We start from the raw sequence: 27,788 nt of genomic DNA on the forward strand, positions 1-27,788 counted from the left end.
ACACACTAAGAGTGCAGCTATAGAGTGGTGAATGCTGATGATGAACTTTCTGTTACAATGGAGACATCAGCGTACAGATGAACTAAGTCTTGGTAACTTTCAAAGCTATAGCTGCATCGCTACAGCGGTTGGTACTTCATTTTCAGCGCGAAGGTTTTCTATTGGCGTTTCAATTGTTCGTAGTTCCAGTAGCCAGGGAGGGTAGCTTAAATTTGGTGCCAGAAAGCCGATGTTTGAAGCTGCGGAACGTGCTGTTCGAACACGCCATGCATATGCGCTCCTCTGCGACTCTCAATACGGGAGAGGAGCGCGTGCGACGAGCACTGGGTGGCTACCATCGAAAAAAATGGCGCCACGTCTTTTCGTTCCGGATCGCATTAAAGGAGGGTTCTCTTTGCTGCGATAGTGTCAGTGAACTTGATGTTCCCTGTGGAGCTCCAACTCCCAGGAGACCTGCGCGCAGGTTGCGTGCTTGTAGCAGATGTAGCCCCGGCTTCACTATATCTCTATTTGCCCCGGTCCATCGATTTCCTAGATTCGCTTTTGAATTGAATTGAATTGAGTTTATTCCGCAACAAGAAAATTTTACTAGGAGGATAGGTAAAAGCTGTAAAAACAGCTTGAGGACCCCTGACCCCTATCACACAGGGAAGCATAAAAGCGTGCGGCTAAGGGAGTACAACCTACTAAGAGGAAAATACTTACAGGAGTTATAAAACGTCACTTGTAAAGGGGATTATACAGTAGTCAAATAGAAAATCATCGTATCACATCATTATACAAACATTAAACGCAGTTGTTTTTGTGATGTACTATATATGTCGATCTTATTCTCTTTTATTATGTGGTTTAGAAGTGTAGGCAATTGAAATTTTAACATTTGATTTCCGTAATTGGTCCTACATTTGGCGACTGTAATAACGAAGTAACGAAGGAGAAAAAAACATGGGCGGTATAATGCAATGGTGCTATTCTAACTTTTTCTTCTTTTTTTCGTGGCTGGACAAGCCATGGTAGCTTGGTGGCTATGGCGGTGCGCCACTCAGCTCGAGGGCTCGGATTCGACCCCGGACACGACGGCCGCATATCTATAGGGGCAAAATCGAAGAGCACCGGCCTTCATCAATTTAACTTAACGTTAAAGAACTCCAGGTGTTTCTAATCAATCCTGAGTCTCCCATTACTGCTTGCTTCACAATGAGATCGTGGTTTTGGCACCATAAAACCTCAGAAGTTCTTTTTTTTTTCCTTGCTTTGTTACTGGCCCGAGTGGTACTCCGCTATACGTTGCTATCACTATCGACAGGTTGCGTGGGGCATGGATGACAACAATGGAATAGAATCGGGCAAGACGAACCGCTAAAATATGCCAGCCCGCCGTTTCACCTTCTTGCGGAAGATATTCCTTAAGCTGCGTCCTAAAATTAATTAAATTCTGGGGCTTTACGCACAAACGCTACATATCTGATTGTGAGGTACGCCGTAGTGGAGCACTCTGTGTTGATAGAACCCGCCGTGGCTGCTCAGTGGCTATGGTGTTAGGCTGCTGAGCACAAGGTCGCGGGATTGAATCCCGGCCACGGCGGCCGCATTTCGATGCGGGCGAAATGCGAAAGCACCCGTGTAGTTAGATTTAGGTGCACGTTAAAGAACCCCAGGTGGTCAACATTTCCGGAGTCCTCCACTACGGAGTGCGTCATAATCAGAAAGTGGTTTTGGCACGTAAAACCCCATAATTTATTTAAATTTTTCCGTGTTGATTTTGACATCCTACAATTTCTTTTTCTTACCGTGTCCCCAATGCATATCGCAGGAGCGCTTTTGCATTCTGCCCCCATAGGAATGCGGTCATCGTGGCAGGGATCGGTCCCGCGACCTCGTGGTCAGCACGTCCAGCGCCACAGCCATTGAGCTGGCACGGCGGGTCTTCAACTCTGTCTTCGTCATCTTGCGCCTTCGATGACTGCTTGAAATTTGTTATTACTTGGCGCGGCACAGTTTGGCCGCAGCCACTGGGTAATTTGCAATGACAAATAAGTTTACATAGGCGTCGGACAGGTTACGTTGCTAAAGTCTCTGCCGCCACTTCTGTCACGTGCATTTTTTTTTGTCTTCTTATTGCGATAGCGATTACAAGGACGCTCCAGGCGCGCCCATCACGACACCGTTGGCATCGTTGTGACGTCACGGTATTGACGCGCATGCGCCGACCCCGCGTGCAGGTTTAGAAGGTCTCCAGAGACGCCAAGTGGGTTTGGCTGCAAAAGCGACGAAGCCAAGTTGCCGCCAACGTCGTCACGCTCCGACTTAGAGCTCATTCACACCGGCGAATGACAGTGGTCGCGCGACCAAGTTGGTCGCAAAGCGACCAGCCGCAAATAATTGCAAATGGTCGCTTTTCTTGAAAAGCGACCATTTTGGTTTAGTCGCTCTCTGCTCGATTTTTCAGTCGCGCGACCACGGTCGCAAAACTGATAAACAAATCAGCGGCGCACCGGAAGTGATCTTTCGTGCGTCTACATCCGGCCTGCTCCCGCGTCGCGGCAAGATTCAGAGATTCATTCATCAGAGATTCAGAGATTCAAGATTCATCCGGCCTGCTCCCGCGTCGCGGCGTAGATTCAGAGAGTTCTCGCTGAGAACGATAATCTCCGGGATCGCGACTTGCGAGTCGCACTAAGCCGGGCTTGCCGGTGTACATCAGTCGCCTTCGGTCGCTTTTTGGTCGCGCGACCTCATCAAGTCGCGGGTGTGAATGAGCCATTAATCGGCTCTGCCAGAGTAAGGGCAGCGTTCTGGCTTCCGCTGTAGTCATAAGCGCTTTGCGCATGCGCATAAGTATTCCCACTAAACAGCTGTGTGCGAACCACAGCGTGGTGCAGAGACCGATCTCAGGAGAACAGACACTGAAACGTCAAGGTAAATATAGCTTGTCCTTTCTTTTGGGCACTGACGAGTGCCGGTGGGTTGTCTTCGGTCTGATCTCGTTAAGAAATTAAATGCTAGGATTTCACGTGTCAAGAATACTAAATGACTGTGAGGCACGCCGTAATGGGGGACATCGGATCAATTTCGACCACGTGGGGTTCTTGAATGTACACATCAGTCTAAGTACGCGGGCCTCCTCACATTGTTCCCCTATTTTGATTCCGCGACCCCGTGCATAGCCGCGCAACACCAAAGCCACTAAGCGACCACGGCGATTAAAGTGTCTTTTTTCGTGGGTGAGCAGCTTCAAGTGCGAAGGTTAAGGCGCTTGTTTACGACAACGGTTTGAAAATTTATTTCACTGTTTGAAGACACGTTCTAAAAGAAGCAATGTTAATTTTGGCAGATTCATACGGCACCTTCGCCATGACTACAGCTTTGAAGTTTACCGGCCATTTTCCTTTCATTGCGCAATTTATTCCTAAGAAGTTACACCATGAGACGCCTTGTGGTCTTCCACTTGCAATGCACAAACGTTTTACTCTTGCCGAAATTGACAAGAAAAATCTTCAGTACGAAATTGTTAATTTGCTGCGTCATTCCTAAAGGACTTAGAACTTCGAAATTCGTCAAGCATCAGACAGCAAACATTCAGCACCTTACCAAACATACAAGCTTCCTACAAAAATCAATCTATTGTTTGCGTTAACTCCATGATTTTGGGCAACTGTGCCTACTAGCTTCTACGTGCTTAAGTGAGCGAACGCTATTTTTTTGCTTACATTCGGGTGTTGCATTCGCCGATGCATACTAATCCTTGATAGGAATGGACTATAGTGCCGGATGCAATGACTAGTGGCGAAGAAACTAGAACACCTTCTATGCTGCTTCCCGTCCTTCGAAAATTAAAGGCTTCCACTTCGTATCACTCTAAACCAGTTAGACGGAAGACCGTCCTCGTTGGGCAAGGTCTTCTTACCGTGGTCTCGTATATCACAGCTGCAGAAGGCCACAAAAGCGCTGCTGTGATTCTTGAAGGCGACCGAACTGATCAATCATCTGTGACGCACTGCGATAATTTCCATTATGCTGGCAATCGCACTGCAGTTCACTTCGTGATTTTCTTTCCTTCTCTTGACCTTTTCCTCCCTTTGCCCCAGTGCAGGATAGCCAAAAGCACTCAGTCCCAGTTAAATATCCTGCTTTTCACTTATCTTTTTTTTCTCTCTCTATCTCTCTATCTACAAAAGCTTTCCGACAATGCCAACAGCTGAGCACAAATCATGCTGTTCGCACAACAGCAACAAGCCAAGCATTCAACCCAACGACTGCAGGAACGACCTGGCTACACGATTGTTGCATTTCTAGCGGCATTGGCACGATGCTTAGCAGCTACGAACACACCGCTTGCCGGCGAAATGCGAAAACACCCGTGTGCTTAGATTTAGGTGCACGTTAAAGAACCCCAGGTGGTCAAAATTTCCGGAGTCCTCCACTACGGCGTGCCTCATAATCAGAAAGTGGTTTTGGCACGTAAAACCCCAAATATTAAAAAAAAAAAAATTACACCGCTTGCCAGACGTTCCGCTGCGGCACCTGGCAGATAGGACAGACGCGCTCACACACGCTCGCAAAGGCCAGCAAACGTAGAGAAACAAACTATGAAAAGAGCGGGCGACTTCCATGGAATGCCGGTCACAGTGGAAGCGCACCCTCTCGCTTCCCGACGCGCCCAGAACTGACTGTACTTTTCAGGCGCCTCAAAGAAAACGTGCGCTCAAGTCAGGCGGGGATTGTCTAGCGATGCGTCGGGAGAGACGCGGCGTCTTCAATCATCCATAATGGAAATTTTTCGCCCCCCCCCCCTCTCAGCGAAAGAGAAAAGGGTGGTGGCGCAGGACTTATGCTACCGGGGGGGAAATAATAATAATAAACACAACAGAAGAGTAACAGCGATAAAAAAAGACGGTAAACAAAATCATGGTGCACAATAAAGCGCCCAGATCTCGGTAATGCGGAAGGAATGAACCGGGGTGAGCATTGCAGGCGAAAAAAAAAAAGGAAAATGACGGGGAGAAGCAGGGAGCTTCTTGCGCGAGAAGTTGGAGCGTGCCTAGTTGTTCGGTGTGATAGCTGGTGGAAGCTATAGCCTGCTTTTCGTGGCGATGCCAACTCTGCCCAAGAAGTCCTGCCCTTCTTAAATCATGCCCTTAACTCGCATTCCCTTCTCTATCCCTCTCTCTTTGACTCGCCCCCCCCCCTTTGCTTTTCTTTGTGTTCTTTTTGTTCAAGACTCCAGCTTCTTATCCTTCAATCACTCGACAATTTATGGAATAACCTCGGCTCTACGAAACCAAGGTGGTACAGTAAGCCAGTGAGTGCTCCCCTCTGTGGCTGGGCTTTCTTTGCTGAATACAATTTGGCGTCTCTATACCTCCACTACCATCCATATAGTAGAAAGACAAACAGAAATTAATGAAGTTTCTTGGGAATCCATATATCAGCCAGAATGCACTCACTAATGTTCGCAACCCGTCTTCGGAAGTTCATTTCTTGTAATGAGTCGCGATTAATTACGCACAATTCCTCGTTTCTGTCATTTTTAATTCGCACCGGATGGCTATGCGGGTGACCGAACATGGTAAGACAGTATGCATTACGTTCTACAAATATATACTCATTCTTGTTCTACATGACCGGTAGCACTGAATACAATACCTGCGATAGCGGAAAAGAACTGCAGAATGCCTTCTGTGCTCCTGCCCCGTTTTTCGGAAAAGTTCGCCATCCTTGCCTTCACGTCTACAAAACTCTTTATATATATATATATATATATACATATATATATATATATATATATATATATATATATATATATATATATATATATATATATATATATATATATATATATATATATATATATATATATATATATATATAAAGAGTTTTGTAGACGTGAAGGCAAGGGAGGGTGAATAACCTTCGCTGAATGACGTAATAACTGCCATGTTGTTCTTCAGCTTCTTGTGTGGTGTCTCTATTACTCTGATGAATCCAGCCTGTCATTGGGCATATGTTTGTCCACAATTCTTTTCATCAACTGCCCCGAATTCAACGTACATCCGGGTAGGCTCCTCGAGAAACATTTCCATCGACTGCACCAAATTTAGAACAAGACAGATGTCTTACGAGGGAAACAACCGATGATAGTGGACGAGGAGAGGGCAACAGAGAAAAAAAAAAGAATACCTGCACTGAAAACGCCCAGCTAGGGACATCAATCACATTGAATGAAGCTAATGAAGGCGGTAACGGCGTTCCACCTTTGTTTACGTGCCTTTTCTTTAAACCTTGCATAACTGCTTCACCAGTAAGATGAAAAAAGAAAAACAAGGCCTGGCGCCACCATTAGAAGACGTTCAAAATGGAAAACGGTAGCTCCGTCTTGTGCATAGCGCTTGTCAACTACACGCTCCTTTCGCCTAACATCAGGAACTAGCGGAGCTCATTTCGTCGACATACCTTTCTTCTATTAAGGGAGGTTCAAAATGAAAACACGGCGTGCGCTGAAAGGGAGTTTGAGCGGGGCGCGAAAATTAATTCCTCGTAGGACAACGCCGCTCTCTTTTCGGTCGGCGAATAAGCAGGTTATAGCTTAGGGTCACGGGAGCTCGGACTTTTGTACACTGAAAGTTTACTTGCGTACCTGCGAAGGCCGTTGAAACGCTTTCTTCGTAGCGACACGGGGTTCCCTTTATGCGCACGTCAAGAGCAGCACGAGAGGCACGCGTGAAAGAAGAAAAAAAAATAGAGGCCGAGACGCTCTAGGCAGGACACGACGCAGTGTACAGGGCTCCACCCATACGATAATTAATTGGCGTAAACTGATGAATCTGCCGGCATAATAGAAGAAAACAATTACTCTATAGCAGCCTGTCACTGTGCACAGCACATTTTTCTTCCTTTTCTTTTTCAAATTTTCTTCTCTTCAACGTTTCGAATGATCGAGGCACAAAAGCTACACTGTTCAGACTTTTCGAGCGTTTGCGCTGTTTGCATCGTTGCGAGTGTTTTCTGGCGTCTCTATTTTATTAAAGCCTTAAAAAAATGTAGCCGGTCGAAGTTGCTTACGAAGCGATTCCGAGATTGCTGCAAAGGTACCTTGATGACACGAGCACCGGCTAAAAGCTTTAACCTAACGATAACGCGTGAATAAGCTCCTCCAAGAGTTTCCAGGGGCACTGGAGGTCGGCACCACGGTATCCAGATCCAGCTTCTGTCGTAAGGCTGAACTGAAACCGCGGAGACAAAAGAATTGGAACAGAAGACAAAGTCCGGGCTAGCAAAAGAAGAAAGAAAAGGGAAGAAAAGAAAGGTAAACAACGCCTCCGTTTATACGCCACTCCGGAGGACTCACCGTGCCGTCCTATATAGCGGGGAAAGAATGGCAATTTAATTTAATTTCAAGACGGGCCGGATATCTCCATTGGTGGATCGTACATCACAATCAAGACCCAGCGGTGCGCCCATCTCTGGAGTCAGCGGGCCGCACACGACCGAGGGGTGGAGATAGATGTTCTCCCTCTTTTTCCGGGTGGATGTGTCTCCTTCCATCTGCTTGGGTAAGCAACGTAACCCGAAGGAAGCGACGTAAAAGAATACAAAAGCACAGTACGTGCACAGGCACCACGTGATAGACGAAAAAGAAAGCGAAAAGGTACCTTCGCACGGAGTAAGGAAGCGCGGCGGAAAACAATTGCAGACTCGGAGCAACGCGACAAAGGAAAAAAGAAGATATTGGAGAAGAGACGAGATCCACCCGTCTGCCCCAACAGGAAGAAGAATGCGCATCCAGAAGGCAGCCGGCGAAACAAGGATTTATACGCGGGCGCCACTAAACCGTGGAAAAAAAACGTACCGGTGAGAATCTGCCGGTTCACGCTTGGCTTAAGCGTGACTTGCGAGGAACGAACAAAGAAAAAAAAACCACTTACGGACGGTTGAAGCGTGTGTTAACGTTTCGTTGTTCGTGCGCAACGCCAAGATTTGGCAAATCGCTACATTTCTCTTGCATTAAATAAATCCGGCTATCTATAAGGAACTGTTGCATAGCAGGCCTATATCACGACGATAGCTGCGCTCTTGCTCTCGCACTTTCCCCCTGCCCCCCTCGCCATTGTGGATAAGGCGTCTCTAAATAAATCGCTTAGCGCTTGCCACAGGGGCCCACTTCCGTTCGTATACAGCCACGTAATGAACGATTCCATTCTGTGAGTGTGGTTGCCTTGCCGTGAACACGACAGGTGCCGTGGAACAGTACGCTACTTTGCATTTTTACCACTGAACCAATTCAAAGCTTCTATAAAATGGTCGCTTTCCCGTTGTGCGAACGTTCCACTCCCGCCGTCTACACAACGTAGCAGAAAAAACCGAAAAAAATTAAATTATGGGGTTTTACGTGCCAAAACCACTTTCTGATTATGAGGCACGTTGTAGTGGAGGACTCCGGAAATTTCGACCACCTGGGGTTCTTTAACGTGCACCTAAATCTAAGCACACGGGTGTTTTCGCATTTCGCCCCCATCGAAATGCGGCCGCCGTGGCCGGGATTCGATCCCCCGACCTCGTGCTCAGCAGCCCAACACCATAGCCACTGAGCACAAAAAAAAAAAAAAAATCGAGTTGAGCCAAACCGATAAAGGCATATTTCACTGCCTGATAGCTCCTTGCCATGAGGCGGGCTGCACAAGGTGCGTGTGTGTTCGAACTCTGAAATTTCATGATGAATATCTCGAATTAGGTGAGATGTTCAAGGACTTTCAAAGGTGGGCGTGCGCGAAAATGTCACTGCCTCCAAATGTGCCTTTTAGACAACTGTCCCCAAGACACTTATAAAATAATTAATGCATTTTTGTTAATTAGTCTTCTGAAGATCGCGTTATTAGCCGCAAAATATGTCCGCCTCGCTTAGAAACTTGTCTGCCAGAACACCAAGTTTGATGCGCTCATTACCTTTCTGCAAAAAAAAAAGTATTGTCTAAAAAAAAAACACCCTGTATACGAATACCCTAGCCAGAATAATTATTTCAACAGACTCACCTTTTTATTTTCACGGTTACTTTTTCTTGTGTCCTTTCCCCAGTGATTTATTTCTTTTACAACTGTTTTATGTACAGCTCCTTCGTTGTTATTTTTTGTTCTTTCATAGAAGCAGCTAAACGAAGCCATAAATTTTGACACCTGAAAATGACTCCCTCCCCCCCCCCCTCCTTCACTCCAACTCTATTATACTCGATAGTTCTATTGTTGGATGTGCTAAGTCGTGTCAACGTCACGCAGAAAGAGACCCGGACGGGTTCATATGCGGACCGAACGGAGGGAGGCGTGGGCGGGAGACAGAGAACTGTACAAATGGATCCACCGAAATGCTGCGTTATACCGCCTTCCGGAAGCCGCGTAAGACTACCTGTGCGCCCGACCACAGCGCTGTCGGCGCAGGGTTACGGCGCAGTGAGGCTTGAAAACGCACCACGGGAGGTGACAGCTCGATATTCGGTTCCCTTCCTCCCCTCAAGCTCCATTTCCACGCTCCAGTTCCAGTCCGCTTGGCCAAAACTGTGCAGTTATATCGGCGCCGCCGCCTCCAACGCATTTTCAAGGATGGACTTTGGAAAGTCTCTGGCATGTCCAGCTCCTCTTTTTTTTATTGACGTGATATACGAAGATGTTGACGCACAATTTAATGCGCCGGCTACTCCTTAGCTCTTGAATGGTTCCATCTTACAGCATACAGGGTTCAAGGGTGCATATCAACTAACCTTTTCACACAAGCACCAGGAGTTGTCCCGAAACGTTTTCACAGTAACACTATGACGTAAGAAATACATGGTACGTACAGTATAAAAGTTAAATTTCTCCACACTTATGTAGAAAAAAGTCTCAAAAATACAAACGATACTGTCGCCTAATACAGTCTCTAGTCACAGGGTGGTACAGACATCGTGTAAATGCATTATCACATATAGTCACAACAGAACGGTCAACATAACATAATCCACAAACACATACATATATACAGCGACATTCAACTGAAAGAAACACTAAAAACGTTAATAACGGCTCCTTCGATTGGCCAGAGCTCCGGGTCTACCCATTACTCAACCAAGCGTATATCCAACCTATGGGCGTCTGTTTTGTTTTGTCGTTATACGTCGGCTGCTGCGGAGAGATTCAGGTACGCCAGTGCTTCGCGTACGCCATTCATCTGTGTTCTACGGCTAGAAGTAAAGAAATAAATTATTAATACGACAGAAATAATAAATAAACAGAAAAACAAGACGTAAATATTAATCATTAATGCAATGTAGCAGCGGTGGTTACGCCTAACGTCTAAGCGTGCCGCTACCTACATGCTTTCTACACTTTGGCATCGGTTGGTGCAAGTCGTACGCAAGTAGATTATTTCGAACACATGTACCGCGGTAACGTTTACAAACGTGGTAGTGTGAATCAGGGAGCCAGCGCAGGTATAGGTGACGTCGGAGTTGCTGAGTAGGGCATGCAATGTGATAGAGAGATAACGTGGGGTGCGTTAGGATAAGAGAATGCGACAGAGTGTTGAATCGAGTTGAGCCGAAGGGTGGTCGAATCGAGTAACGAGACGCGGCCGTGTGTGGTAAGGGACTAGATGGAGTGACCGGGACATTTTGGAGCCAGTGGATGAGTTCAGCTCACAAAGTTCAGATATAATTGCAGATTTCTAAGGTAGATATGTCTTGGACTAGAAGTGATTTAAGTTAGGCTGGTGAGAATAATGAAGATGACGACGGATTCTTCGAATACATGCTTCCATACAATTATAACCGATATTTGACGTCTCTGTGTGCTCTATTCTTGTTTCCACAACTTCCTGACGTTAAGTACTAAGTAAGCATGACATCAAATTTAAAAGTATCTTTAGTCCGGCATAAATGTTGAACTATTGTATCTAACTTCTTTCTTTTTTTTCTTGGTGTGCGCGTGAGTGAGTGAGTGAGTGTGCGCGTGAGTGAGTGAGTGAGTGAGTGTGCGCGTGAGTGAGTGAGTGAGTGAGAGAGTGAGTGAGTGAGTGAGTGAGTGAGTGAGTGAGTGAGTGAGTGAGTGAGTGAGTGAGTGAGTGTGCGCGTGAGTAAGTGAGCGAGTGAGTGAGTGTGCGCGTGAGTGAGTGAGTGAGTGAGTGAGTGAGTGAGTGAGTGAGTGAGTGAGTGAGTGAGTGTGCGCGTGAGTAAGTGAGTGAGTGAGTGAGTACGTGAGCGAGTGAGTGAGCGAGTGAGTGAGGCGCGCGCGTGTGTGTGTGTGCGTGTGTGCGTGTGTGTGCGTGTGCGTGCGTGTGCGCGCGTGTGCGCGCGTGTGTGTGTGTGAGCGAGTGTGCGCGTGAGTGAGTGAGTGAGCGAGTATGCGCGTGAGTGAGCGAGTGAGTACGTGAGTGAGTAAGTGAGCGAGTGAGTGAGCGAGTGAGTGCGCGCGCACGCGTGTGTGTGTGTTTGTGTGTGTGTGTATGTGTGTGTGTGCGCGCGTACGCGCGTGTGTGTGTGTGTGTGTGTGTGAGAGAGAGAAAGAGAAAGTGTAACGTCACGCTTTCAGCAACGACTACCGTGGTAACAGTGAATCAAGCTAATGTGCACACCGTTTCACATATGTTTGCATATGTAGGCTGATTTTGCCATTTACACCCTTAGCAATCCGTCATGTACATTTTTCCTCCGTAATTTGTAATGTTCGGCTGTTATTTTTTCTTATGCCGTCCATATGTAAGCATCAAAATAAATAAATAAATAAATAAATAAATAAATAAATAAATAAATAAATAAATCATCCATACCCATCACTTACTCAAGCTCCCTCTGAAGAATCCGGAAGATGTTAGAAATAAGTAAACATATGTGCACAAAAAAAGATAACAGGAGCAGCAGGTCTTATGGTTACGTTCCTGGCTAGTTAACGTCAGCACTACACTGTAAAGCAACTTACGCTCTTAAACATGAATAAGTGTGCAAACTGGCCTAGAATTAACGCATTTGCAACCAAGAAGGGTGCGAGGGTGCGAGTTTTAAGGGCGTACCTCATTTTACAGTTATATAACTTTGAAAGCGCTGCACTCTTTTAACGAGGCGCAGCCCGAAAAGCCGCCTACTTCACCCTTCACTGGCGCCGCGAGCAGTGGTGACGGCGCCTGGCTTCTCGATTCCCTCGTCGACCGCGAAGCGGGAATCGAGGACAAAAGCTCTCGGCTTTTTCCCCTCTCGAGGAAGCACGCCGTCGTCCGGGACATCTCCTCCAGCAGGCTTCCCTAAGAAGCCGCAGAAGGTATCGGGGAAAGGGGAATATCGAGGAAAGTGGGAACGTACGGGAAAACCGAGTCCAGCAGACGGGGTTCGGGGTGGCCGGGGCGCATCGAGGGAAGCGACGAAAGGGAAAAGCACCGCGAAATGGAAGAGTTCGGGAGGGCGGGATGCGGCGCGAGGCAGCTCGACCGAACAGTCATTATCTTCAGAGCTGCGGTCTCGGAGCGTTGCGGTGAAGCCGGATGGGGAAACGCTTTGAGCCGGATCAAAGACGTTCGCTACTGCGTCGCCACTCGCGATCGACTCTATGAGACCGTATATTTTCGCGTTGTTATTTTTTTCGCTGCTTTTGTTCTGTCACTTACTTACTCTCGCAGTGTTAAAGTCGTCACGTTAACATTCGACATGCGGCATTCGTGTTTTTGTTGTACTCTATAAACGTATGCTACTTCGTAACCGGCTCCGCATTCTCTTTGGAATGTTATCTTGTTTTCTAAGGGCTTTTCTTTTCGTTGTTACAGCGCTGGGCACATATAATATCACGAACAAGAGCACGGCGAATTGCGTTTTCTTTGATATGAGAGACTACCCGTATGACCTCTAACTTGATGCCGCTCCAACATTATCCCTATTATGGCTTCTTCAACTAGCTCTAGCATTCATTTTGTCTTGAAGAAAAAAAGTGAGAACCGCACTACGGGTAATTATCAGGAGCTACGGCAAATCACAAAGGAACCAAACATACTAAGCAAGCATTAAACGAAATACTCGGCCGGGATGATTGAAAGGACCACTTTAATGAAAGTTGGGGGCGGAAGTTGGCGGGGGTTGGAAGAGAAATACGCTAAGCACGATTTAAGGAAGAGCAAATATAGCGGCGGCATTCCATTGATATGCCAGACCAGTGCGCGGTTTATACGGGAACAGTGTTAATTCGAAGGGAACGAGCAGGCGCGGAGCTGCTACGCCTCAAGGGTCCTCCGCCAATCATACCGCACGCGTTAAGAGTGATTCGAACAAAGGCGATGTTATTCCCGAACTGAATGGAAGACAATCAGCGAAGAATCAGCGCCGCCACGTCCGAGCAAACTTTTCATCATCGTGGACGGGCTCTATGGATACATTCAATGATCAATTCGTTATTTGATTTTAAGCTGTACCTTTTACTTCCGGCAAGATCTTCGCGAAAATGGTGTTCCCTTTGATCTGAAAGCCCGCATACGTGCTTGTATGCAGTCTTATACCAATAAGGATGATCGGGCTGCTTCATTGTGCCGGAGATCGTCTTTTCCTCGTGCTTCGAGCGCGGTGATACTCCTACTTCATGCGCGTCTCGCGCGGAACTCGTTTGCGCAAAAATACTCCGGCGCCTGAAAATTCTAGTCGCGTATTCATAGTCTGTTAGGCTGCTCTTGGTTACTTTTTCAATGATTTTAATTCTGCCTTTTTCTGTCTTCACTTGTGCGAACTTCGGCAATAGGGTGACATGTGGTACGCAGCAGTATCTCTAGACAATTGCTGCATCGTCTTCTCTTCAGTGTAGTAGACTGTATGTTGATACATGCTAGACACGCGGAAGCTGACGAGGGAAGCCTATTCAAAGCATGATTTAAAGAAGAAGCGTGTTGAGGGAGAGAGAAGGTAGCAGAGGAGGCGACGTACTAGCATACCGCACCTATAGGACTCTGCGACTGTTCTCGCGTTTTGTGATTAACTTTTCCCCTGGATTACATGGAATCTCAATGGACTCACAATAAGTGCTAAAAAAAAACTAATAGCCCTACTGCTTCAGAAAAGCCTCGAGTAAGAAACACGAAAGCGTCGACAATTAGCAAGATGAGGGTGAGAGGTTTTCGCTCTGGGGGATTCGACAACATCGTGAGGAAAGCCAAACAAGAGTGCAGCGCCTATTGGTTATACGACGCAGAAACACTAAGCTATTGTTGCGACAGAGCTGAGCGGAAGCTACGCTTGAGAACATGATTACATGGCCGTATTTACACAGCTAAAGAAAACATACGACAGGTGTGTATAGTGGAGATGACCACAGGGAGCTTTCGTGGAGCCCCCCACATCGAGTATACACGAAGGAAAAGCAAAGAAAACCCCGCGAACCCGCATACTAATTTCCTGTGATGTAGACCAAGGCCATCTATATCCCATTTTCACAGCGCTAGTCTAACTTCGGCTTAGGTAAGGCAGTGTGCTTGCCCTCAAGAACAGCGGTTATTGTTTCCGCCGCCTCCAGTCACCATCTCGACTGTACAAGGTAAACGGAGCAAGCATAATTCCCCAGAGAGAAAAAAAGAAAATAAAGAGACATAAAAAATCGGTCACAATCCCTTTGTCACGCGAGATAAAAAAAAAAAGAAATCTCCACGTGATCAGATTATTCTAATCAGAGCCGCAGCGTTATTCCATCGCCTAGTGAAGATAAACGAAAGAAGCCTTTGTGGAACTCGAACATTGAGTACACATAAGGGAAAGGGAAGGAAAACAGAAACATGAGCCGCACGTTAAGAAGCTACGCGTTAAGGTGGAGGGCGAGAGCGCGACTCTCACGAAGGCCAGGGAAGCAGAGGCACGCCGGCGTAGCGATTACTCTCGGCGGTCGTAAAGCATTTCCGGCACGAAATTAAACGGACGCGTCGCCACAAAGGGCGTCGCAATTACGCGCCAGCGCATCGAATCTCCCGCACGGCGGCACAATACCGAAGCAGATTGCCCACGTATACACGCACGCCTACAGTTCGAAGTAAACACAACAAAACGCGCAGCAGCGAAGGAACGCAGTAACACCAAAACAACGCAGCTTCGCGCCGGCCAGCGCAAGTATCAAAACCAGGAAGAGGAGGCAGCGCACGCGAGCGACTCCGGTACGGGTACAGGTACTCTCTTTCTTTACAGCTGCCCAGCCGCGAAAGTAAAGGAACCACGGTGGAGAAGACGAATCAGGGAACGACCTAGTCGTTAACGCCAGAATAGTTTTAGGGGGGAAGCGAGGGTGGTGTCGCCGGTTCCGGCGTTGTTTGCTTGTTCCTCTCTTCCCACCTTCTGTAGCGAAGACCTTGCTTGCAGCGGTGTTATACCTCGACGCCCAGCCAGCCTCTCCACACGTATAGTACCTCTATGCCGCTCACACCGCGGCTCCTCTGCACGTTGCGACAAAAGCGGGAGAGATCCCGCAAATATACACACACACGCAAAAAGAGACATTGCTCGCGCAAGGCGGAAGCCTAAAGGAAGCGGAAAGGAGCCAGGAAAGTGGTCTTTATTTCCTGCCACCCTTCTGAGCACTCCATAAAAACCTACCCGCGGAAGCAGTGGCGGCCCACCGCGGAACCCACGCCTATATACGTCGCCATGCGTTCAGTATTGTGGCCCGTGGCGCTTCTTAGCGGAGACAAAAAGGAGGGAAAAGTTACGACAAAAGAAAAGAAAGGATGCAGGCCGAAGAAAGTGGAAATGAAGCGTGGGACTGAAGTGAGCCGGTGGTGCGAGCTTTAACACACGTGGCTGGCCACCATGGTGCTGGACATGTAGAGGTTGCACGTAAAAAAAAAAGACAGATCGAAACAACTGCTGACGCGACAGTATGCCACTGGATGGTGGTGTTTGTTATACGACGAAAGACGACGCGAAACGGCTTGGAACACGGTTCGGGAAGCGCGAGCACCTTAGTGGGCCTTTTCTTCGGGCCGTGTCTCGTAAAGAGCGCCGCGTTTTCTCTATGCGAGAGGGGTAATAACGGGCCCGCTCCCCCCCCCCCCTTCGCAACCTGACACCTTCTTTACTGACCCCCCAGACCTCGCGCCTCTGACCTCGGAGGGACGCTACAACTTGTCTCCTCAGGTCAGCCGCCCGGAGGAGCGCAAGAAAGGGACGCGTGAGGGGTGATGTCCTCTTCGGTTTCGCTGGAGCTGCCTAGGGGGCGACTGAGATAGCCCGCAGAATTTTTTTGGAGTAATTCGTGTTTTGCTTCGCTCTGCTCTTTTATGCCCGAACTCCCTCGCTTTTGCCGGGCGAGGAAGTGTCTCTTGACCCGCGCTGAAGTGGAAAGCGATTGCTCGCGTTCTTTACGAGCTGCGTTACTCTGTTACACACTCCACCCGAGCTCCCCAGGATCCTGCCTGCGATCGGGCAGTATACATAATGTGTGGGTGCGGGGAAAACGGCTTTAAAACGAACGCTGCTCCTTCTTTGGCACGTGAAGCCGCTTACGAGAGCTCGTAATCTCCGCGCTGTAACTCTGGCGCAGCCCAGCACTCCCACTTCCGACACTTCCTGCCCTGCGTCTTGCGCGGTTTGCGCCGTCTACGCTTCCCACTGTGCGTCTAAACAAAATTTACGCGTTCAACCTTTGCGTTGATTGCCGTTCGTGTGCTTTCCAAGCATGGTGGCCCCGCCAAAGTGACCAGAGACCTGCTGCCCCAGGGGCCCAGTGAAAAGCATCGAAATCAGTGCCGCGTTCCTCTCGAGAAAGTGGAAGTAAATTCTTTCCTCCGATTTCTATCCCGCAGACATAGAACGGAAAAACGCGCCATGCGCTCATGTATTTCAGTGGGCTTACATACAAGTATGGCAGGTAGGCTCCCTAATACATTCCAGGCACGGAGACCTAGACTAGGTAACGACTAGTACCACGCCAGAAAACAGTTAGACAAACCGGTGTGTCAGACATGCTGTGTAGTATAAGTATAATTAAGTGGGAGATCAGGTGGAGAGGTTGGAAGCACAATCTTGCCGCTGCCCCATTTCACTGCCTCGTGTGAGCATGATGTGTGGTTGTTCGGACTCAATACAGACTTACCGGGAGTTCTTCGAAGCAGCTTATTTCCCAGAGGTCTCGTTCAAGCCGCCATCGCGCCGTCTTTTTATCCTCTTAAAGGAAGCCTGCCCTTCGGCATAATAAGCTATGACCGGCTTTACGACCACTGCTGGCCACCCACGTAGAATCGCACCGTGACTCCACTGTCCTTACGCAAGAAGGAACAAGCCACTGCTAATTCACAGCGTAAGAGGAAGTCATCTTCATTTGGCATTTAGGCCGTTAGTTTCCTATCTATCGCTGTGGAATAGTGCTTCCCGCCGAAGCTGGATACGCTTAATTAGCTTTCTTAAGCCTCTGAGTAGATTTCTTCAAGGATGTTTCGAGCCTGAAAATGGTAATCGTAGATCTTTCTTTCTTTGGTGGCCTAACGGATTTGTGAACTAGGATCAAATCGTGAAATTTATGAAATTATACGAGATTTCGCTCACGAACTTTTTGTAGCTTAAAGTGTTTTAATCCTACCTTAAGTGCACCCGAATCTCTTATATCTGAGTGCACTTCTCTTGCGTAAGCTTTACTGAGAGCCTAGACAAGTGCGCTGCAAACGTTAGAAAAATAAATACTTCGTCTGCAGTTTCTAGTCGTTCTGACTTGAAGTACCGTGAACGTCCATGGCAGTTTGTAAGTAGTAAACAATTTTAAAGAATTACTTGCTTTTTCAGAAATGCTATAAGCTGTAAAAAAAAAATGAAATGTTCAGCGCTGCAAGGGCTACAAGAGCATCGTCGTTTATACAATATAACTACTTGCCTTTATTAGAAAGCTGTTTATTAAAGCAAGGCATGGCAAGGGCAACCTAATTACGTTTTCTGCACAGCCACATGGGTGAGCTGTTACATAAGGACTCTTTCAGAGTGCACTTCAAGTTCAAGTGACGAGGCAAATATAATAATTCGCCTATTACAAGGACTCGCACATGCGCGCATACACACATACAAATGAGGAAGAAGAAGTGGACCGAATTACGGTGCTGCACATTACCCAACCTTTCTCATACCAACAAGAATATCTTTGAGCCGAGGGCCTCGATTATTTTTTAGTACATGAAGCCAGCCGACAATAACACCAAATAACGCACATAAACTGATTCTGAAGTCAGTGAATTGAAATGCGGAATTATTCGGGAAAACGTATATGAATTTGAGACGGCATCGTCTCCGTTGGGAGCCAAACCCTTGGTTGCTCCACGACGCGTGTGATGATCAACCAATTGAGCTACGACAATGTGATCGTTCCTCGCGTGCATTTACTGTTTTTCTTTCTTTCTTTCTTGCTTTCTTTCTTTCTTTCTTTCTTCCTTTCTTTCTCTCTTTCTTTCTTTTTTTCTTTCTTTTTTTCTTTCTTTCTTTCTTTGTGTAAGCTTACCAGGAGAAGCGTGTTTTCACGTTAGTTATCCCAGCAACAAGGCATATGTATGCCTAAAGGCATACTTGTTTTTATGATCATATCCTAAAGCCCAAGCACATTCATTTCTTAGGATAATTGTACTATACACTGGTGAAAATTTAGAAGTATCTATAAATTTGATGGTTAAACTATTTGGAGTCTGTCGGTTAGATTCGACTGTAACATGAACGGGAATATCAGGATGTTAAGTTGTTGCTGTCGTCATCGTAGTCATCGTTGCGGTTGTATTACTTTAAGTAGCAGTTTAGTTATAGTGTTAGTAGTTGTAATAGTACTGCTAATAGTAGTAGCAGTAGTAGTAGCTGTTGCTATTGTAGTTTAATAAACGGCGAACCTGAATATATTTACGGTTACGCGCAAAACTCGAGTCATGCCCCAACCCCAAGCGCACCTATTTCTTCGATATTTTCGTTAATCATTGATCTCCCTTGTTTTCTGTTTTCATAGATCTAATAGTTATACTGATACAAGTCTATCACATCTCTTGTACTCTGCCACGGCATAACCGGTGGGACGCGCTTCGCATCGGCTTCGCAGTTTTTCGATGACTGTGCCGGATCATCACCTTGTGCTACAAGAATTCTTGCACCACGTGTTCCGTGTCGTCATCAGGACCACGAGGATACCTGCCTTTAAGGTAGGGGACCATTTTTTGGGACTTTAAGGACGATTGTGTGCCCACCCAAGGCGAGTCGTCGCTAAGCCTAGGCTTGCTCCGCCGACCGCTTGGCCTAGCCGCCGCTTTTTTGCTCCGCCGACCGCTTGGCCTAGCCGCCGCGGCCGACGGGCGGTCGCTGCTGGAACGCACATTATTCCGAACTCCACCTGCATCATGGCCACTCCCATGAGTGTTGAAATAGAGGGGGAGGATATTCACCCCGAAGAAGTAACCAGGACCCTGGGCTGGCGCATCGCCGGTGAACGCAAGTCCCGACCACGTCAGCGAGACCTAGGTCTACCCAATGCACTTCAATCAAAACCCTCCGGTGCCGGTCGTAGACCCGAGAACGCCAAAGATACGTTAATCAAGAGAGCGCGCATGCCTGCACTGCCCCGAGACGATACCAAGATCGTGGTGAGACCACGCGGTGGTCTGAATATCAGCAAGGTCGGCCATATGGAAGTTGGCCGGGCCATTTACGCTGCGGCGGGAGTCACCAAAGAAGAATGGATCCGGGACGTGATATGCCCAAATTACCAGCAAAACATCGTTGTCATCAGTACTTCAAAAAGAGAAAATGCTAACCGGTATGTTGCAGTCACCAAGATTATCGTCCAAGGAAATGAGCACGAGGTCAGCGCCTACGAATCGGCCCCCCATGGCATGACCAAGGGAGTCATACGGGGCGTCCCCCTCGGAGACACGGTTCAAGAAATCAATGAGAACATCGTCAACGAATATAATCCCACTGCTGTAGAGGCCAACCGCATCGCTAACACGACGTCTGTGGTGATCGCCTTCAATGGACCCAAAGTGCCGAACCACGTTCGTTACGGGGGCCTGCTCGCCAAATGCTCGTTATACAGAAAACAGATAGATATCTGCTATCAGTGCGGTCGCCTGGGCCACCGCATGGATGTTTGCCCTGATCCAACAGACCGGATCTGCCGGGGATGTGGTGCTCGAAATCCCGATGAACAGCACAAGTGTACCCCCAAGTGTGACCTCTGTGGAGGAGAACATTTGACCGCAGACAAGGTGTGCAGAGCTCGCTTCAAGATCCCGTACGTGGTACGGAAACGCCGGTGGGAGCGGAAAGATACCAACTACACGCCCGCAGAATCCTCCAAACCGCCACGTCGGGAGGGAGCAGCTACGTCAGGGTACCGGAATCACTCTCTTTCCTGTGAAGGCGGACGAGGGCGGAGCAGCAGCTGCGCCTCAAAGCCGGGCTCGAGAGCGTCGTCTCCGGGTGACGTGGCCGGCAGCAGCTGCAGCGGGCGCCGCCGGGAATCGCGCTCAAGGTCGAAGACCCGGAGCCAGACACCGTCGAGGAACGCCGCTAAACAGGTGGGCTGGGCAGTTAGATCTCCTATCGCTCTTAGCAACAAAGATTTCCCTCCCCTTCCCCAGACTCCCAAGAAAGATTGTGAGGAATGTATGCAACTCAAAGCGCTTGTAGTTAAGCAAAATGAGCAAATCAGCGCGCTTCTTGCGCGCATGGAGGCATTAGAAAAATCGAAAAACAGCGAGGATGTCACAAAACGCAAAATTGCCAAGAGGGACGCTCAACCGGAGCCCCCGGTAACAGCAATGGAGGCAGAGAAAATTGAATCGAGTCCGTCTGAGGAACCGGCGTGGGCCAAGCCCATTGAAGCCCTCACCGAGATGGTCACACAGCTTGCCAGCCAAATCGGCCTGATAACGTCCAAGATGGCCAAGTTCGACGCGCTAGAAGCTAATGTCAACCAGCTTATACTAACCACTCAAAAAGCTAAAAAGGGAGCCCCGTATGGGAAACCGTGCATGGCGAGTAGTCTCACGACTACCAACCTGAGCCAAGATGGCGGCCAGGCGTAAAAATAGGAAGGAAGATACAACGATCTTAGCCCAATGGAACTGCCGAGGAATTAAAGACAAAATAGGCGAATTACAACAATACATAGATAATGCGGAACACAAACCGGATATCCTTGCAATTCAAGAAACGAACTCGCGACCAAAACTCGCGGGGTACGTTACATACACCGATCCCAGTGAGAAAAGCACAGCCATCCTAGTCCGAAGCAACATTGCTGCAACGCAGCACATTACCATTCAGAGAGGGTGTGAACACGTTCTCTTGGAAATTCACAGCAGAGGCATAGGAAGCAAAAACAACATCTTTATACTCAACGCATACTGTCGGCCCTCCAAGAAGAACCTCGACATAGAGGGCACATTACTCGACAGCAAGAGAGAGGCGGGCAGCCGACCCCTATTGATATTAGGAGATTTCAATGCGCCTCACACAATATGGGGTTACAAATTTTGCTCCAAGAGAGGCAGGGTGCTGGCGAACCTCATGGATCAGCACACATTAGCTCTACTCAACGAACCAGACACTCCCACCCGCATGGGCGCAAGTACAACCCGGGACACCACTCCAGACCTTACCCTGCTGAGTGGAACCTTGGACGTGTCGTGGCAGAACACAGGCGCGAACCTGGGGTCGGACCACGATATCCTCAGTATTACAATCAGGGGGCCCGCCTTCAAGGCCCGAATGGGAACAACAAAGATAACTGCCTGGGACAAACTTCGAAAAAGGCAAGCAGCCGATGAAGACGAGGACACGAACAGCACCAAATCGTATGGGGAATGGGCTAAGGAACAACTCGAGCTGGTAGACAAATACACCCAGAAAATTGCGACCACACTGCAGACACCCTGTGTGGACGCAAAGCTTGCCCACCTTTGGGAAGCACGACACAGCCTCACCAGACGCTGGAAGAAACAACGACACAACAAGAAACTTCGCAAACGCATCCATGATCTCAACAAGCAAGCAGCTGAATACGCGTCCAAGCTGTGCAGAGAGAACTGGCTGAGCGTGTGTGATGGACTGCAGGGCACCCTTTCTACCAGGAAGACGTGGTGCCTCCTTCGTCACCTGATCGATCCTCTCGGCAGCAAGAGCGCCACTAATCGAAGCCTCACACGCACCCTCAACAACTATACTGGGGATGCCGACAAACTCATCAACGACCTGAAGGCCAAGTACCTGAAAACGGAGAAGGGTGATATCGCACCTCCCGACTACGCAGGACCTACCAATGAAGCGTTAGATAAGCCATTCACTGACACCGAGTTGATCTCAGCAATCTCCGAGAGCAACAGGGGCAGCGCGCCGGGACCCGATTCCATTACCTACAAGTTACTTAACAACGTCGAGCACAAGGCCCGCAGACAGCTGCTCGGGTATATGAACCGGGTCTGGGAGTCTGGCAATCTTCCACACGAATGGAAAGAGGCAGAAGTCCGCTTCATACCCAAGCCTGGGAAGACACCTCACATCGACAACATGCGACCAATATCCCTCACGTCCTGCGTGGGGAAGGTCATGGAACGTATGGTACTTAAGAGGTTGCAGCGACATCTTGATGCCACCGATCAGATGCCAGAGACAATGTATGGCTTTAGGCAACACCTGGGCACCCAGGATGTTCTCGTACAACTCAACGAACTGGTAATTAAGCGAGCAACGAAGCAGGCGCCGCGAGCGATACTAGCGCTAGACCTCACAGGGGCATTTGATAACGTCACACATGAAAGTGTCCTCCGCAACCTGCGCAACACGGGTTGTGGAGTGAAAACTTACAACTACATCCGAGACTTTCTTCGTGACCGAACGGCAAGGATCAGAATAGGAGAGGAGACATCCCAACCGATCTACCTGGGGGATCGAGGAACGCCGCAAGGTTCGGTCCTTTCCCCCCTGTTATTTAACATGGCTCTCTTGCCGTTGCCCAAGCTTCTCGAATCAATAGATGGTCTGGGCCACGCATTATATGCCGACGACATCACCCTCTGGACTGCGAGGGCAGGGTCGGATGGCTGGATAGAAAACACGCTCCAAAAAGCGGCTGACACGATCAACAGCTATGTGAAGACATGTGGCCTTTGCTGTTCGCCTCAAAAATCGGAGCTGACCGTTATCAGACCACGTGCATCAAGTACCCAAGCAGAAAATATAGCAATCACTTTGGAAGGGAACCGGATCCTCCCGGTACCACAACTCAGGATCCTGGGCCTCCTGATCCAGGCAGACGGCAAGGCAACAGCCATGATTAGAAAAATGAAGCTCACGTCAGACCAAATCTTGAACATGATCAGACGAGTGGCCAACAGGCAGAGGGGTCTGAAGGAATCGGACACCTTGCGCCTCGTTGAGGCCTTTGTTATATCACGAATCGTCTACGCGGCGCCGTACCTGCAGCTCCTCAAGAAGGACGTCTTACTACTTGACGCAATAATCAGGAAAGCCACGAAGCAGGCCCTGGGTATTCCCATACATTCATCCACGACAAAATTACTTCAAATGGGAGTGCACAACACAGTAGCCGAGCTCGTAGAAGCCCACCTATCCAATCAAAGGGTACGCCTTAGCCAGACCAAGGCGGGCAGAAGCGTCCTCCGCAAGCTAGGATGGCAAGAATCGCACTACACCCGCCACGACCAATTACCCGAAAAGCTGAGTGAGAAGTTGGAATGCAAACCACTACCACGCAACATGAACCCCACAAGGCATGCCGGACGACGCGACGCCCGCGCAAGAGCCATCTCCAGGACCCTGGAGGAAGACGACACTGTTTTATATACAGACGCCTCTCTATCGAAACGCTCCACGAGGGCAACAGTCGTGGTCACCGGGCTAGAAAAGCTGGTCACCTGCGCATCAATCTACACTCCGTCTTCGGAGGAAGCAGAAGAAGCAGCGATAGCTCTCGCACTCCTGCAACCAAACGTCACCAAGATCGTCACGGACTCACAGGCTGCATACAAGAACTACAGATCTGGCTGGGTGTCCCTTGGGGCACTAAAAATTCTTGGTAAAGCTACGCCTCCTAAACAAGCAATCGAATTAGTTTGGGTCCCGGCTCACTCCTTAGTTGAGGGCAATGAATATGCTCATCAACAGGCCCGAGCGCTAAACTCCCGGGCCAACGAGGAGGAGGCAAGGGGATGGCAACCCATCACAAATTACAGATATATAGTCAGATATTACAGGGACGGCAGGAAGACTTTCCCGCACCCCCACCACTCCTTGACCAGAGCCGAACAAACAATATACAGGCAAATCCAGGCAGGATCCTTTCCCCATCCCTGCCTCCAGAACAAAATGTACCCAGAGAGATATAAGAACACATGTCCTCACTGCAATGCATTAGGCACCCTTCGGCACGTCATAGGAGAGTGCAATTTTTCCATTGACCACCCCCCACCTATACCCATATCTAACCCCCCTGCTATCCCCACTCTTTCCGAGCGATGGGAGATCATGCTGTCCAGCCCCGCCCTGGAAGACCAGCTCCGACTGATCCACAGGGGCCAGGCGGCCCTGGAAGCATATGGAGCCCGCGAAGAGGGAGCCACCCCATCAGACGCTTAACGCATTTCAGTTCACAATGGACCAGTAAAGTTGTTTCTCTCTCTCTCTACTCTGCCACGAAATGCAACTCGAAAGAAGAGGAATAGGGGACAGACAATATTGGCACGACTTGCGCAATCCGGTTAGCACACGTGTGTGAGAAAAAAGAAAAAAAGAAATTACACCGAGAAAGAAAATCACGCGATCACACACACAAACACACACACAAAAAAAAACGACACAGCCAGCGTACAGCAGATGCCCTCATTAGGGCCGTGCGCAGAGGTCTGATACGCCGACAATGCCAGGAATTCGTCCTGTCAGGGAGCGACCCGTCGAGGTGGAATGTCGCACGTTAATCTCTCGACCCCGTGCGAATACTGCGCAACCCCCCTTTCCGAGTCCCTCGTTTCGCGCCGAGGGCGTCAGCTTGGGAAGCATGCCCGCCGTATACGACCACGTGCCATAACCGCGACAGGTCCCTCCGCCTCCGTACACCCTCCTCTCCCCCGTCTTTCGCCGTGTGCCTCGAGAACCAGTCGAGCCGTGTGACAGGTATATAACTGCTACGAGGATGTCAAGCGGAGCAGGGAAACGCCGCGCCGAAGACTCGAGGCCGGAGTCGAAACGCGCCACCCGCTACACACGCGAAGCCATCTAGGCGCCCTCTATATGTAAGCGCAGAGATGAGGAGGAGGCGGCAGGAGAATATGGCGCGCCGGAGTTGGCAAGTCGCGGACTCTTGCAGCACACTACGCGCGAAAAAGTCCCAGCTTAGCGTCGGAGAGCGTTTGTTGCGCAACCAAGTTAGTCGGTGAACGCACTTGCGTTACGTGCGCCGGTAACGCCCCGTCAAAGTGGCGGTGCTGGCCGACCTCCCCCCTCGCCACTCGCGGCTGCGATTGGACAGAGGCCTGGTGCAGCTACAAGTTCTTCGCTACGCGAAGGGCGTCTTCGTGCAGACGTGCGCTCGGGATAAGTCGTATGTTTGATGTCACGTGACTACGTGTCGACGCGTGTACAATGTTCTGTTGCTGTCTTGTTTGTCTTAGTCATGTGAACCTGCCCTTATGAACTAACTACCTGCGTTTTGCCCCGGATAACGCCTTCACATTGTTTGTATTGCGCACTTTATTCGTACATGTATGCCTGAATTCGGCATAAGTGAATTGGAAGATTCACGAAAGCATGCTGCGTCCGATCCCTCTATCTGGTCCACACTCAAGTAGTACTATATCTTCATCTCGGAAGTTGCTCTCACCTTCCATTATATGTAACAGTGAAAAAAAGACAAGGATTTAATTTCTTTGCCCTTTCTTTAGTTTCCTTGCCTTTCGGTTTCTTAATATCTTCATAAAATTATATTCCTCGGTTGCCCTTATTCTCCACTTTGTTAGGCAGTCACGCCTGACAGAAGCGCGATGAAAGAGGTGCCGGTCAATTTCGCGCGAACATCTATGCGTACGTTTCCTTGTTGGCCGGCGCCAGCTAAGCTAACTCAATAACACGAAACGCGGATTCTTAAAGGGGTACACTGCAGCTGAAATTTTGAAGATGAAAAGCAGTCATTATTATTCCGCGTGTATCTAACATAATTAATGGCAATGCTAAGTGGCCACATCTAAGGTCGTTGTCGTAGTCACCACATAATAATTATTCCTTAATATTAATCAGTAAGGAACTGCAAACACAGCAGTATACAGTCAGCAACCACCCTTTACCATCACCACCCTGGTGCAGAACACTATAGAAAGATGGGAGAATGTTTATTAGACTGAATGGCTCGCTTGTAGCTGCATGTGACATTTACACCTTCATTTGTGTGTGTAAATGGTCACTGTATGTAAATATGAGTGCATTTTTATCGCATTGTATACACTTCTAAAGATTAAAGAATAAATTGCGGTTTGAACACGTATGCTGAATAGACTGGATTTACACTCATTACACTGCCTAATGAGATGTAAAGTGGACGTGCGGCACTGTGCATGCGTATGTACAGTGCCATTGAGTAACGCGATAACTAGTCGGCTCCTATCATTAGCGTTGCCAACGCAGCCTCTGTTAAGTCTCGGCGAAGCACATTTCCAAAACATTTCGCCGTAGCTGCTCATAAGTTTAGCTGTACATTCCTTCTGACGACGCAAAAGAACCAATCCTTTCGGAAACAGGTCATTTTGACCCTATACTCCGCAGCGTTTCCGGCAACAACGTCGACACCGGACGTCAAAGCTCGTCTCGGTAACTCTCGACGAAGTAAGCGCGCTTCTGAGTGACTCACCCATCTTGGCCGCTCGGAAGCTGTTTCCCTTGGGAATGTGCTGGATGTCGAAGTTGAGCGTGATGTTGGGCAGCAGAGTGCGGTCTTTGTTGATGCGGATCACGGCGTACTTGAAGGCCAGCTCCATCGCCGATGAGCGCTGGTCATCGGTGAAGAGTGCCCCTGCACGACAAGGACAAATAAATGGCGTTTGTGCCTGCGACCTTCTAGCGCTACACACCGGGAGAATCCAGTATATACACAACCGAAAAGCAGAGAGCTTGCTATCACAGATGCAGATAGATAGATAGATAGATAGATAGATAGATAGATAGATAGATGGATAGATAGATAGATAGATAGATAGATAGATAGATAGATAGATAGATAGATAGATAGATAGATAGATAGATAGATAGATAGATAGATAGATAGATAGATAGATAGATAGATAGATAGATAGATAGATAGATAGATAGATAGATAGATAGATAGATAGATAGATAGATAGATAGATAGATAGATAGATAGATAGATAGATAGATAGATAGATAGATAGATAGATAGATAGATAGATAGATAGATAGATATTGGAAAGCTTGTTAATATTCCAATAACTCCAACTGCATTAAAAACCCCACAACAACAATCAAACGATGCAATTTTAATAACGCTTAAAGGATTATACCGATGTAATTCAGGAGGGCGGCGCGCAGATTATTAGAACAGCAGCGTATTCGAGATATCGCATTCGCGATTGATACATCGACATATCTCAGACCCCGTCAATTCACAATCACTAGAGAAGACCGCAAAGCTCGGGCAATCAGAAGAGTTGTATCACACTAGGATAATGCCGCGAGAAAGTGCACTTTAATGATGGCAATAGAGGTAGATAAAATTACATCCTTCGAGATATAGCTTCAAGAAAACCCCACACACAGGCATAGCATTTCTGACAGCAA

The 27,788-nt window shown here is 48.4% G+C and overlaps 1 protein-coding gene across 8 annotated transcripts in view; it reads right to left on the bottom strand.

Moving 5' to 3' along the window:
* The window catches only part of LOC139060093 (glutamate receptor ionotropic, kainate 2), a 636,178-nt gene that overhangs the window by 47,070 nt on the left and 561,320 nt on the right, over positions 1 to 27,788 (bottom strand). For all 8 annotated transcript variants that reach the window (XM_070538904.1, XM_070538906.1, XM_070538907.1 and 5 more), the window contains one exon: positions 26,845 to 27,006. In XM_070538904.1, coding sequence (XP_070395005.1) covers positions 26,845 to 27,006 — 162 coding nt within the window. The remainder of the gene's footprint in view (positions 1 to 26,844; positions 27,007 to 27,788) is intronic.

Source organism: Dermacentor albipictus, chromosome 5, assembly GCF_038994185.2.
Source record: "Dermacentor albipictus isolate Rhodes 1998 colony chromosome 5, USDA_Dalb.pri_finalv2, whole genome shotgun sequence".
NCBI classification, from domain to species: Eukaryota; Metazoa; Arthropoda; class Arachnida; order Ixodida; family Ixodidae; genus Dermacentor; species Dermacentor albipictus.